Source organism: Haliotis rufescens, unplaced genomic scaffold (genome assembly GCF_023055435.1).
Source record: "Haliotis rufescens isolate VD_foot unplaced genomic scaffold, xgHalRufe1.0.p SCAF_12, whole genome shotgun sequence".
NCBI classification, from domain to species: domain Eukaryota; kingdom Metazoa; phylum Mollusca; class Gastropoda; order Lepetellida; family Haliotidae; genus Haliotis; species Haliotis rufescens.
Window position 1 is genome coordinate 28,458,654 of NW_025963802.1, and position 13,892 is coordinate 28,472,545.

General features: G+C 40.9%; 1 protein-coding gene across 9 annotated transcripts in view; it reads right to left on the reverse strand.

Moving 5' to 3' along the window:
• The window catches only part of LOC124116520 (lymphocyte cytosolic protein 2-like), a 107,293-nt gene that overhangs the window by 36,011 nt on the left and 57,390 nt on the right, over positions 1-13,892 (reverse strand). For 7 of the 9 annotated variants that reach the window (XM_048393485.1, XM_048393480.1, XM_048393477.1 and 4 more), the window contains 3 exons: positions 12,604-12,721; positions 2,814-2,870; positions 2,091-2,200 (listed from right to left, as the gene is read on the reverse strand). In XM_048393485.1, coding sequence (XP_048249442.1) covers positions 2,091-2,200; positions 2,814-2,870; positions 12,604-12,721 — 285 coding nt within the window. The remainder of the gene's footprint in view (positions 1-2,090; positions 2,201-2,813; positions 2,871-12,603; positions 12,722-13,892) is intronic. The other 2 variants (XM_048393483.1, XM_048393484.1) reach the window with 1 other exon arrangement.

Genomic DNA, 13,892 nt, shown 5'->3' on the forward strand with positions numbered 1-13,892 from the left:
TGACACAAACGACTCACCAGTGACTACACATCCTACAATGAGACGAACACCTCACCAGTGACTACACATCCTACAATGAGACAAACACCTCACCAGTGACTACACATCCTACAATGAGACAAACACCTCACCAGTGACTACACATCCTACAATGAGACAAACACCTCACCAGTGACTACACATCCTACAATGAGACGAACACCTCACCAGTGACTACACATCCTACAATGAGACAAACATCTCACCAGTGACTACACATCCTACAATGAGACAAACACCTCACTAGTGACTACACATCCTACAATGAGACAAACACCTCACCAGTGACTACACATCCTACAATGAGACGAACACCTCACCAGTGACTACACATCCTACAATGAGACAAACACCTCACCAGTGACACAAACGACTCACCAGTGACTACACATCCTACAAAGAGACGAACACCTCACCAGTGACTACACATCCTACAATGAGATAAACACCTCACCAGTGACACAAACACCTCACCAGTGACACAAACGACTCACCAGTGACTACACATCCTACAATGAGACGAACACCTCACCAGTGACTACACATCCTACAATGAGACAAACACCTCACCAGTGACACAAACACCTCACCAGTGACACAAACGACTCACCAGTGACTACACATCCTACAATGAGACAAACACCTCACTAGTGACACAAACGACTCACCAGTGACTACACATCCTACAATGAGACAAACACCCCACCAGTGACTACACATCCTACAATGAGACAAACACCTCACCAGTGACTACACATCCTACAATGAGATAAACACCTCACCAGTGACACAAACACCTCACCAGTGACTACACATCCTACAATGAGACGAACACCTCACCAGTGACTACACATCCTACAATGAGACAAACACCTCACCAGTGACTACACATCCTACAATGAGACAAACACCTCACCAGTGACACAAACGACTCACCAGTGACTACACATCCTACAATGAGACAAACACCTCACCAGTGACACAAACGACTCACCAGTGACTACACATCCTACAATGAGACGAACACCTCACCAGTGACTACACATCCTACAATGAGACAAACACCTCACCAGTGACTACACATCCTACAATGAGACAAACACCTAACCAGTGACTACACATCCTACAATGAGACAAACATCTCACCAGTGACTACACATCCTACAATGAGACAAACATCTCACCAGTGACAACACATCCTACAATGAGACAAACATCTCACCAGTGACTACACATCCTACAATGAGACAAACACCTCACCAGTGACTACACATCCTACAATGAGACAAATACCTCACTAGTGACACAAACACATCACAAGTGACACAAACACATCACCAGTGACTACACATCCTACAATGAGACAAACACCTCACCAGTGACTACACATCCTACAATGACACAAATACCTCACCAGTGACACATCACCTCACCAGTGACACAAACACAACACCAGTGACACAAACACATCACTAGTGACACAAACACCTCACCAGTGACACAAACACCTCACCAGTGACACAAACATCTCACCAGTGACTACACATCCTACAATGAGACAAACACCTCACCAGTGACACATCACCAGTGACTACACATCCTACAGTGACACAAACATCTCACCAGTGACACAAACATCTCACCAGTGACTACACATCCTACAGTGACACAAACACCTCACCAGTGACACATCACCAGTGACTACACATCCTACAGTGACACAAACATCTCACCAGTGACACAAACATCTCACCAGTGACTACACATCCTACAGTGACACAAACACCTCACCAGTAACTAACCATCCTGCAGGTGACACAAACATTTCAAACAAGTCATCCAGTGACTTCAAACATTACCTCATATCACTTTAAACCAGCATGGATCCACTTTAAAAAAAGATTTAATTGAAATTCTGTTTGTTTGTTTCGATGTTGTTTAATGCCGCATTCAGCAATATTCCAGCGATATGAAACTACAAATTACTCAGCATGCATTACTGCATGTACTGTTCTGATGGTTAAGTGACTGTTAACACTGTGGTGTCTTACCTCATCATCTGGTGGAGGTGGGGGTGCTGACCTGTGTTTAGGGCGGGGCGGGGCTACTCTCTCAGGTGGTGTTGGTACAGGTTGTTGGCGACGTGAAGGTGTGGGAGGCCCTGGATACAACAATCACACGTGTGTCGTGAATGCGAAAACTGTCATGGTATCCTAGCAACCTCTCCACTGACAGTGTTCTCACAGCCTAACATCATCAAAGGATCATCAATAACATCCATCCAAGTTCCTTAACACCTGTGTCTCAACTGGAGCATGGTCAATACAGGAATTAAAGGTTCTAAACAAGTATTGCAAATAACTTACTCTATGTACAAGGGGCATTCAGCCATTTCATTTCATTTGATGATGGAAATGTTTCAATAACATTACATATAAAGCTTTTTGAGACAAATACATAAATGGTTTTAAGAAAGGTAAGAGAAAAAGAACTAATTCCAACATCAAATTACTCATAAAGATCAAACAGAAACACATAACAAGCCTCATTAAATCAGCTTGTGAGAGAGCAAATGAAATAAAAATGCACAATACAAAACCATTTCTTGCATAGAGTTAACTTTGATGGTTGACTGCATGACATGCTATCTAGAATCAACCAATTCACACAATGCCTAATTGGGCAGCCTGTATGTTCTACTTCACGTGAACAGATGACAGTGACCTTGCCCCTGTAGATATGTCTACCACAGACCAGCCAAGGGATGAGGTTACCTTCAGACAGCGGCTCCACATAGTCCTCATCCGAGCTGTCATCACTGGGGTCTGGTACTGGAAACACATGACACTCATACAGACAACATCCTCCATTGGACATTCAGATTGTGATGAAGAAGTCGACCAAGTCTTTTGTAAGACAAATTAATGTACTGAATGATTCAATAGTTCTCATGTCAAAAACTCATTCAATCTATCACATGTCCCAAACACAACTTAACATCCCCCGTCTTTCTTTCTTAAAGCAAACTGCAGAAGTTGACTTGTGTGCTCACATGTTATAGACCTTGACATTAACCTGACCTTGAAGTCCTTACATGGACAATGTATTATAACAAGGCTAGAGTATACAGTTTCATAAGTAAACCTAAAATCTATAAAACTCTCTAAGTACATCACTGGGGGACCCTCCTACAACAGTTCATCACTGGGGGACCCTCCTACAACAGTACATCACTGGGGGACCCTCCTACAACAGTACATCACTGGGGGACCCTCTTACAACAGTTCATCACTGGGGGACCCTCCTACAACAGTACATCACTGGGGGACCCTCCTACAACAGTACATCACTGGGGGACCCCCCTACAACAGTACATCACTGGGGGACCCTCCTACAAAAGTACATCACTGGGGGACCCTCCTATAACAGTACATCACTGGGGGACCCTCCTACAACAGTACATCACTAGGGGACCCCCCTACAACAGTACATCACTGGGGGACCCTCCTACAACAGTACATCACTGGGGGACCCCCGTACAACAGTACATCACTGGGGGACCCCCCTACAACACTACATCACTTGGGGACCCTCCTCCGTGATGCTGAATTGCAGAAATCGCTTTAAACATGTTGAATCCATATCAATTCCACTTTGATAATTATTTTTCGGAACATTCTGACCATAGATATATCTATCTTGCCCTGAATTCAATATTAAAACTTATTATTGCAGCTAACACTTATATAAAATACATAGCAATAGGAAGAAATCGGGAGGGACAAAGCCCCTTCTTCTTGACAATACATGTATATTAGATATATCCTAGTTTCCCACAAAGGAGCCTGACACTAGTTAATCAGTTAAATCAGTTTTGACTAACACATACAGTGACATTATCCGTTCCATTCTGAGTATCATGCTCCAACCTGTTCCCAACCTTGAAATGACATCGGCTTGTTTGCGACATCATTAAACAACGGCAAAGTGATCTGAGCACATTAATTTCAAATTGTAATATTTGATTAAATATTTAATAATACTAATTCAATACATTATAAGTATTAAAGCCAGACAGAAAAAATAAGAATTTTGGACAGAAAATATTGTAATAAGAGAATGATACACAACTCATCTTCACAGCAGTGCTTTCTGGGAACAAAGTGTCTATAATACATGACTCGACAGTATTTGTTTTTATTGTTTCTATATTGCTATTTTGCCATCAAGTTTGGAATAAACACAGTTGTCAGAATCATCCCAGTCATCTGTTTCAAGTGGGGTTGTTTTCAAGCTGTTGTGATGCTCCTTAGTCCAACTGTTCCAACAGGAAGCAGCACCAAGGCTACAATCGTGTCCAGCACCATCAGCAACCATCATGCAGGCTACAGGAACATGGCTATACTATTTCACAGTCCACCATGGACTCTCCTATGTTGAGCAAGATGGCAGGCGAAACAAAGGTGGACTAGTAGATGAACATGTAAGCCAGACAGACAACTATGGGTTGCAGGTTTGTGTTCCACAACATTATTTGTCCTTACTCTGTGAGTACTGCATTATCAGATCTTTCAGAATGGATTTAGGACACCGAATTTTAAGTTTAACTGACACAGGTTTACAGGGATAAAGAGGTTTCTCTGACTTTTCTTGCCCAAGAAGAGTGTGATGGGCTTGACAGTCTGAAGTCTTCCTGAGTCCATACACTTGCCATCTCAGTCTCAACAGTGAGCACCTAAACATGCACAAACTTTAAAGGATGCTTGCTGGTATAAGTTTGTGTTCACTACACAGCTCAAACTCTCCCAAGTTTTTCTGAGGGTATATGTTAAGAACACTGAGCATCCTTCTCCAATATTAAGCCATGCAGCCATAAGTCATAAGCATACGTCAAATCCCAATATTGCAGTACACAATCAGTTCCCATTTCTCAACAGATCACTTACAGCTTACAACATATAGGATTACACTACTATCTTCTATGTCTTCTGTATCCTGTAACCTTGTTGTGTCACACATACCACATTATCAGCACCTCGCCCTTCACATTGAATGAGGAAGGAAATACCTAAATGTTTATCCTTTTGGTCATTTTGTTTATATACTGAAGTCCTGCTGTGTTCTAAAAGATGATCATATTGTCAATATGTGGTACAGCTCATAACACAATGCAATACATTCAATGATAAAGTTATTCATGGAAGTAAGGATAAGATATATGGAGGAACAACTTCTTTATGACAATTAGGTGTGACATTTTGGTGTAGTTTGTAACACCGTTAACAACGAAGCGTCAGAACCTACACTTAAACAACGCTCCTAATTGTAACAAAGAAGTTGTTCATCCAGATATCTTATCCTTGCTTAGTCAACTTCTGAATGCCTCTCAAAGAAGTCCTAATTCATACAACTTCTCTTAATGCCTCCATAGTCAAGTTTGTATTTGGCTTGTATTATGTAACAATATTCATGTAGAGCAAAAGAATGCACAGTCACACAAATATTGTTGTCTTTTGTACTGTTAGATTCAGCTGTTCAGACTTTAGATAATAAACCTCAGGTAACTTAACTAAACTTTTCAGTTTCATGCAAATCCAAGTCCTATTATGGCTATATACATCATCACAAAGTTTCAGCCATCTGGACCTTCTGGTTTCTGACAAGTAGTTTTTTAAGGAGTTTCAAAGGAATTTTCAATTTTTAGGATTTCAAAAAGATTTCTGCTTTTACTGGCATGAACAAATGTGAGTCCAATTGTCTTGCTACACATTGTATCAATGTTTCAGATTCCTAGACATTGTGGTTTCTTAGACTAAGATTCTTTAAACACTAAAGTTTGATTTTAATGCCATGAACAAATCTGTCAGATTATGAAGTTGGAGATCCCCCTTAAGTGTCCCGCTCATCTCATGAGCTGTGTCTGAGAAGAAGTAAACTGACAGAGGGCAGGCAGACAACACACGTCATGCCATGAGCTCCTGATGACCACAGAAAGGGTCCTACATTTAATATGCACCAGCAGACATCCTTTATTTCTGTTTCCATATACAGCCCTGAGCATGCAAACTACCAACTCCATCACAAGGGACATAGTTCTGTGGATTTACCACCTACTATATTACAATGAATGTGACATTTTGGTGTAGATACTGTTATCAAGAAAGCAACTAAAAGAGAGGTCATCCACCGTCTTCATGGAGTTGTGGCAATTACAGCCATCAACAAACTCACCAACTGAGAGAATGTTGACTCCTCCAACCACCTCACCTTCCTCATGAGATGCAGAAACAGCCATCACCTGCTATCTCCACCGAAACTGTATTCACTGTAAGAAGTTGTATGTCCATAGAACTATCTCCCCTGTTCATCATACCAACGTTGTCAAGGGATTGTAAACACATGGAAAGACCAACATGAAGTAAATATTCAGTTGTAATCCCTTCTTTCAAGTTTCACAATTCCTAGCTGTAGAAGATAAAGACAATGCGTCTGATGCACTCTCTGAAGAATACATGTATATTAGTGGTAGTATTGACATTGTAAACCAGGCTTTACAGTTTAATAACAACATTCAGATAGGAGGAAAGTCCATATTTTATCTGACTTGGTATTGTCAAGGAGTTACATTTGTTGGTGATCTTTTTGATGAAACAGGTGAATATATTCTTATGACTCTTTTATTGATAGATATGGAATAACAAACAAACTTAAAGAGTATGCCTAGTGTCTCTTTTCAACCTATTTTGCCATACAATGTTTCACTACTCACAAGGTGTAATAAAGGCAGTTAACTCTTCTATAACACACTCTTACAACCAGCTTTTATAAAATGTCACGGAGAACTTAAGTGGGAAGAAACTTTTCAGAATGTATTTACTGATGAACAGTGGGTGGGATTTAATTTGATGGCAACAAGGTGTACCCAGAGTGTAGAACTGAGATGGTTTCAGTTTAGGATTATCCACTACATATTACCTTTACATAAATACTAACATAGTATTGGTTATAAAGATTCACCAAGTTGCAACTTCTGTGGTATATATAGTGAAACTATTGGACATGCATTTTATGATTGTGAATATGTTGCTCACATGTGGGAGCTTGTTCTCAACTGGTTAACGACATCTGTGGAAGGAAGACTTGATTTCTGTAAAGAGAATATTTTATTTGGATTTAAGGGGAAGAATAACAACTCTCTCAATGTATTTATATTAATTTTACAAACTTATTGTGTTTAAACAATCACCGAAGGGTTTTCAGCTAAAGTTGAAATATATTCAACGTGAAGTTATTAGATACTACAATATGACCAAATTAATTGCATTCTCAAATTGGTATTATATAGCTTTCTTTCAGTTCTGGTCTTTCTTCCACAGACTTTTCAATCCTAGCAAAGAATATTAGTATGATATATTTTATGATTGTCTATATTTGCAATATGTTTTGAATGTTTGATGTATAAAGGAGTGGATTTTCAATAATGTATAATTGTTGAAATGTTACACATTGTATTTTATTTGAAATGTCAATAAAGATTTAAATAATTTATTTTTTTTAAATCACAAAAAAAACCTATAAAAAAACCACACTTTAATCTGGACCTGACAATCTAGTGAGTGACATTGTGAGCAGCGATTCACACCATCAGGTAAGTCGCTGAGCCTGACCAATTGATACACTTGGTTGCCTTTTGGGACCCCTTGTAACCCTGAAACTCCACAGGGAAATCCACATAACAATGGTGCATTCAAGGTGAAGAGGGTTGGATGCCATCAGTGGACTTGACCTTGGTGGATTGCCCCAGTGGTTGCCTGTCTGTACTGACCATATCAGTGCAAGTACTACATCTGCTAACATTTACCTGTACACCTGACCAATCAACCAGTCATCATAACATGTATGCGTGTACAGCTACAAGATTGATGGTCATGGTAAAAAAACACATGCCTAAACAAAGCAATGCTATGCCAGGCTGTCTACAGCAAATATTTGACCACACACATGCAACACAACAGACCGGAGCACCAGTTACACAGTAATGTCAGTCAAGTTTCAAGAAACAAGTACTCCCAGTAGCATAACAGAATATCTGCCTATCACTTACCAAAACAATCTGAATTCTCCTGAAAAGTGAAACATGTCTCTAGTTTCAAGATCTAAAACAATGTAAGGTAATGATTCTGAGTAATTTAACATCTTAGTTGCAAATTGAAGAAGGGAGATCCTTACTAGGACAAAGTCAGCATAGTCAAAGATGGGCAATCCTTCATTTAGGTCAAGTTAAAGAAGGGAGATCCTTCATTTAGGTCAAGTTAAAGAAGGGAGATCCTTCATTTAGCTCAAGTTAAAGAAGGGAGATCCTTCATTTAGGTTAACTTGAAGAAGGGAGATCCCCTATTTAGGACAAGGATGAAGAATGGAGATCCCCTATATAGGACAAGGATGAAGAAGGGAGATCCCCCTTTTAGGACCAGATGAAGAAAGGAGATCCCCTATTTAGGACAAGGATGAAGAAGGGAGATCTACCATGTAGGACAAGGATGAAGAAGGGAGATCCTTCATTTAGGTCAAGTTAAAGAAGGGAGATCCTTCATTTAGGTTAACTTGAAGAAGGGAGATCCCCTATTTAGGTCAAGGATGAAGAATGTAGATCCCCTTTTTAGGACAAGGATGAAGAAGGGAGATCCCCCATTTAGGACCAGATGAAGAAAGGAGATCCCCTATTTAGGATAAGGATGAAGAAGGGAGATCTACCATGTAGGACAAGGATGAAGAAGGGAGATCCCCTATTTAGGACAAGGATGAAGAAGGGAGATCCCCATATAGGACAAGGATGAAGAAGGGAGATCCCCTATTTAGGACAAGGATGAAGAAGGGAGATCTACCATGTAGGACAAGGATGAAGAAGGGAGATCCTTCATTTAGGTCAAGTTAAAGAAGGGAGATCCTTCATTTAGGTTAACTTGAAGAAGGGAGATCCCCTATTTAGGTCAAGGATGAAGAATGTAGATCCCCTTTTTAGGACAAGGATGAAGAAGGGAGATCCCCCATTTAGGACCAGATGAAGAAAGGAGATCCCCTATTTAGGATAAGGATGAAGAAGGGAGATCTACCATGTAGGACAAGGATGAAGAAGGGAGATCCCCTATTTAGGACAAGGATGAAGAAGGGAGATCCCCATATAGGACAAGGATGAAGAAGGGAGATCCCCTATTTAGGACAAGGATGAAGAAGGGAGATCTACCATGTAGGACAAGGATGAAGAAGGGAGATTCCCTATTTAGGACAAGGATGAAGAAGGGAGATCCCCCATTTAGGACAAGGAAGAAGAAGGGAGATCCCCTATTTAGGACAAGGATGAAGAAGGGAGATCTACCATGTAGGACAAGGATTAAGAAGGGAGATCCCCTATTTAGGACAAGGATTAAGAAGGGAGATCCCCTATTTAGGACAAGGACGAAGAAGCACAATCTTTCACTGAACCCAAATGTCAGACTTTTCCAGCAACATCTGAACAATCCAATCACAAATATTTAATCAATAATTCTTTTTTTTTCATAGGCATTGACTCTGAAATCTTTATCTTATGTTTAAATATGTATCTCCTACATAGAAGTGAGTGAGTGAGTGAGTGAGTTGGGTTTAACGCCGCTTTTAACAGTATTCCAGTTATATCGCGGCGTGTCAGCTTAATGTGGGAGGAAAGCCCGAAGTGATGCAGGTCTCAGACGTTTACCACTTCGGTGAAACCCACGAGCACGGGTATGGTGCTGACAAACCTAGAAACATAATGGGGGCGAACCGGGATTCGAACCCACAATCATAGGTTTCTGGCATGCCCAAGGGACGCAACTCTGCACAGCGAATTGCGGCGCCTTAGACGACTGGGCCACCCGTGCCCCCATCCTACATAGAAGTGACACAAATCTCATATATAACTTGATTGAGTCTATCAAAAAATATTCTGTATATAATGTGAAATGTTGAGTTCCTTCCATATCATGGCTGGAGTGTTCCTGATTTGAGACATGTTCAAGATCAGCAGTCAAAGCCTAACTAGCATGTACTGTGAAACACACATCATCCACATGAATATGACTGCTAACAAGTAAGGGTTTGTAAATTGATCCTAGAAATATGTATGATTATCCAAGCTTTTCAAAGAAATTTATGATTACTTTCAATCTTGATACATGTATAAATGTTACATGAATAAACAAGCTTGTTTGGGTGGTTGGGTTATGTGTTGGTTGGGTGGTTGGGTTGTGTGTTGGTTGGGTGGTTGGGTTGTGTGTTGGTTGGGTGGTTGGGTTGTGTGTTGGTTGGGTGGTTGGGTGGTTGGGTTGTGTGTTGGTCGGGTGGTTGGGTTGTGTGTTGGTTGGGGGTAGGGTGGGGTTGTGTATTGGTTGTTTGGGTTGTGTGTTGGTTTGGATGGTTGGGTGGTGTGTTGGTTGGGTGGTTGGGTTGTGTGTTGAATGTGTGTTTGGATTGTGTGTTTGTTTTAATGGCTGGGTGGTATGTTGGTTGAGTGGTTGGGTTGTGTGTTGGTTGTGTGTTTGGGTTTGTTGGTTGGGTTGTTTGTTAGGTGGTTGGGCTGTGTGTTGGTTGGGTGGTTGGCTGGTTGGGTTGTGTGTTAGTTGAGTGGTTGGGTTGTGTGTTGGTTGGGTTGTGTTTTGGTTGGATGGTTGGGTTGTGTGTTGGTTGAGTGTTTGGGTTGTGTGTTGGTTGAGTGGTTGGGTTGTGTGTTGGTTGGGTGGTTGGGTTGTGTATTGGTTGGGGCGCTTGGGTTGTGTGTTTGTTGAGTGTTTGGGTTGTGTGTTTGTTGAGTGGTTGGGTTGTGTGTTGGTTGGGTGGTTGGGTTGTGGGTTGGGTGAGTGGTTGGGTTTCGTGTTAGGTGAGTGGTTGGGTTGTGTGTTGGTTGAGTGGTTGGGTTGTATGTTGGGTGAGTGGTTGGGTTGTGTGTTGGGTGAGTGGTTGGGTTGTTGGTTGGTTGTATGGTTGGGTTGTGTGTTGGGTTGTGTGTTGGTTGGGTGGTTTGGTTGTGTGTTGGGTGAATGGTTGGGTTGTGTGTTGAGTGAGTGGTTGGGTTGTGTGTTTGGTGAGTGGTTTGGTTGTTGGTTGGTTGTATGGTTGGGTTGTGTGTTGGGTGAGTGGTTGGGTTGTGTGTTGGTTGGGTGGTTGGGTTGTGTGTTTGGTGAATGGTTGGGTTGTGTGTTTGGTGAGTGGTTTGGTTGTTGGTTGGTTGTATGGTTGGGTTGTGTGTTGGGTGAGTGGTTGGGTTGTGTGTTGGTTGGGTGGTTGGGTCGTGTGTTTGGTGAATGGTTGGGTTGTGTGTTGGGTGAGTGGTTGGGTTGTGTGTTGGTTGGGTAGTGTGTGTGTGTTGGTTGGTTGAGTGGTTGTGTTGTGTGTTGGTTGAATGGTTGGGTTGTGTGTTGGGTGAGTGGTTGTGTTGTGTGTTGGGTGAGTGGTTGTGTTGTGTGTTGGGTGAGTGGTTGTGTTGTGTGTTGGTTGTGTGTTTGGGTTGTGTGTTGGGTGAGTGGTTTGGTTGTGTGTTGGTTGAGTGGTTGGGTTGTGTGTTGGGTGAGTGGTTGGGTTGTGTGTTGGTTGGGTAGTGTGTGTGTGTTGGTTGGTTGAGTGGTTGTGTTGTGTGTTGGTTGAATGGTTGGGTTGTGTGTTGGGTGAGTGGTTGTGTTGTGTGTTGGGTGAGTGGTTGTGTTGTGTGTTGGGTGAGTGGTTGTGTTGTGTGTTGGTTGTGTGTTTGGGTTGTGTGTTGGGTGAGTGGTTTGGTTGTGTGTTGGTTGAGTGGTTGGGTTGTGTGTTGGGTGAGTGGTTGGATTGTGTGTTGGTTGGGTAGTGTGTGTGTTGGTTGGTGGAGTGGTTGGGTTGTGTGTTGGGTGAGTGGTTGGGTTTTGTGTGTGTTGGTTGGGTGGTTGGGTTGTGTGATGGTGGTGCGGGAAGAGATACTTTTGGTGTTCTCCTTTGAGTGACAGTAATGGCTACTATTATTGGTGCTTGTAAACAAACTGTTGCCTGGCTTTCTTCAGTGTTAACCAGTATGGGTAGGGGAGATAGGGAGACACGGCGGGTAAGAGTCCACAGGACATTGGCAGGTAGTTCATAATTTTGATTCAGAGTTATTGGTATTTGGTACGAAGCCAAACAAGTGACAACTAAGAGAACAATTCCAACAGCACTTGTGTTTGTTTCACAGATGTGTTTTTCCTACATTTTTACAAAAGTTAAATAAAATAAGTTTAACTGAAAATCCAGCATTATGGACAGCATTATTTTTCCTTTCAGCAAATCATATAGCTATAGCTGGTCATTTTGTCCAAGAAAATCCATTGCACCAGAAACAAAACTCTTCTGGTCATATGCTCAAACACAAATATTTCTGTCAGCACATATGTTTCAGGTTTCAGTGGATTCACAGACAGGAATGTTTTGTGTCAAGATTCTTTGAACCAGCATCAATGAATCTCTGTGAACGCAGTCAGTACATACAGAGGCAGGAGGGAGTGGTATAGGGATAGGGGACTAACATAGCATAGAAAACATGACAACCTGGGTCTCTTTTAGAACCTTTCAGGGTTCCTCTTCGTGAAAGCTCTGCCTGTAGTTTCTCCAGAATTGTGCCACTGCGACTTAAATGTGTTGGGGAATTTGCTGGTTCTTCATAATCCTGATGTCAACAACACTCACATATAAGCAAGACGTAAAACCACAATGCCGCATTCTAACCGAGATAAAAAGGTCACCATTTGTTCAGGTTTTCCCAAGTAAACCATAAAACAATATGCAGATTTAGCAAGGAAAGTCAGGAGAACTGCTGATGTGTGATGTTTGTACCTGATCGTTGATATATTACATACGGGTATAGGTGAAAGTGAATCAGAATGTTGTTTTAATAATACTGTGAGCAGGATAACCCTTGCAGAGATACAAAGGTCCAAGCAGAGATGCCCCATCAGTTCATTGAATGTCTGTATGTAACTGTCAAACAACAGTTCCCTCAATGTCTGTATGTAACTGTCAGTTCATTGAATGTCTGTATGTAACTGTCAAACAACAGTTCCCTCAATGTCTGTATGTAACTGTCAGTTCATTGAATGTCTGTATGTAACTGTCAAACAACAGTTCCCTGAATGTCTGTATGTAACTGTCAGTCCATTGAATGTCTGTATGTAACTGTCAAACAACAGTTCATTGAATGTCTGTATGCAACTGTCAAACAACAGTTCCCTGAATGCCTGTAGGTAACTGTCAGTTCAACAGTTCCCTAAATATCTGTATGTAACTGTCAAACAAAGTTCATTGAGTGTCTGTATTTAACTGTCAAACAGTTCATTGAATGTCTCTTTGAACTGTCAAACAACAGTTCATTAAATGTCTGTTAGTAACTGTCAAATAACAGTTCCTGGAATGTATGTTTGTAACTGTCAAACAACTGTTTTATGTTACTGTCAAACAAAATGTTTTACGTTACTGTCGAAAACCAATTCCCCAAATGCATTAGGCCATGGTACCTTTTTATCTCAGTTTTCAACACACAAAAGTGAAAAAGATGCCAAAGCAATAATAAACACAATATAAAATAATATTAAAATGCAAACTAAAATAAACATCAAGTCATTTTAGTGAAACTATTTCTAATATATCATCATAATAGTGTAAAAAGCAAGAAATGTTTTACTTTACTTGCAGAATGAAATATCAAAGTTTTAACTATTTTGGTAACACATTGAACAAATACTTTTTGCTTCTTAAAAGATTTTGTTCTTTGATTCTTGATAGCTTATAATTCTCTAGAATAAATATTCATGGTTTGCTTGTTTGTATTTTAATGACGGTCA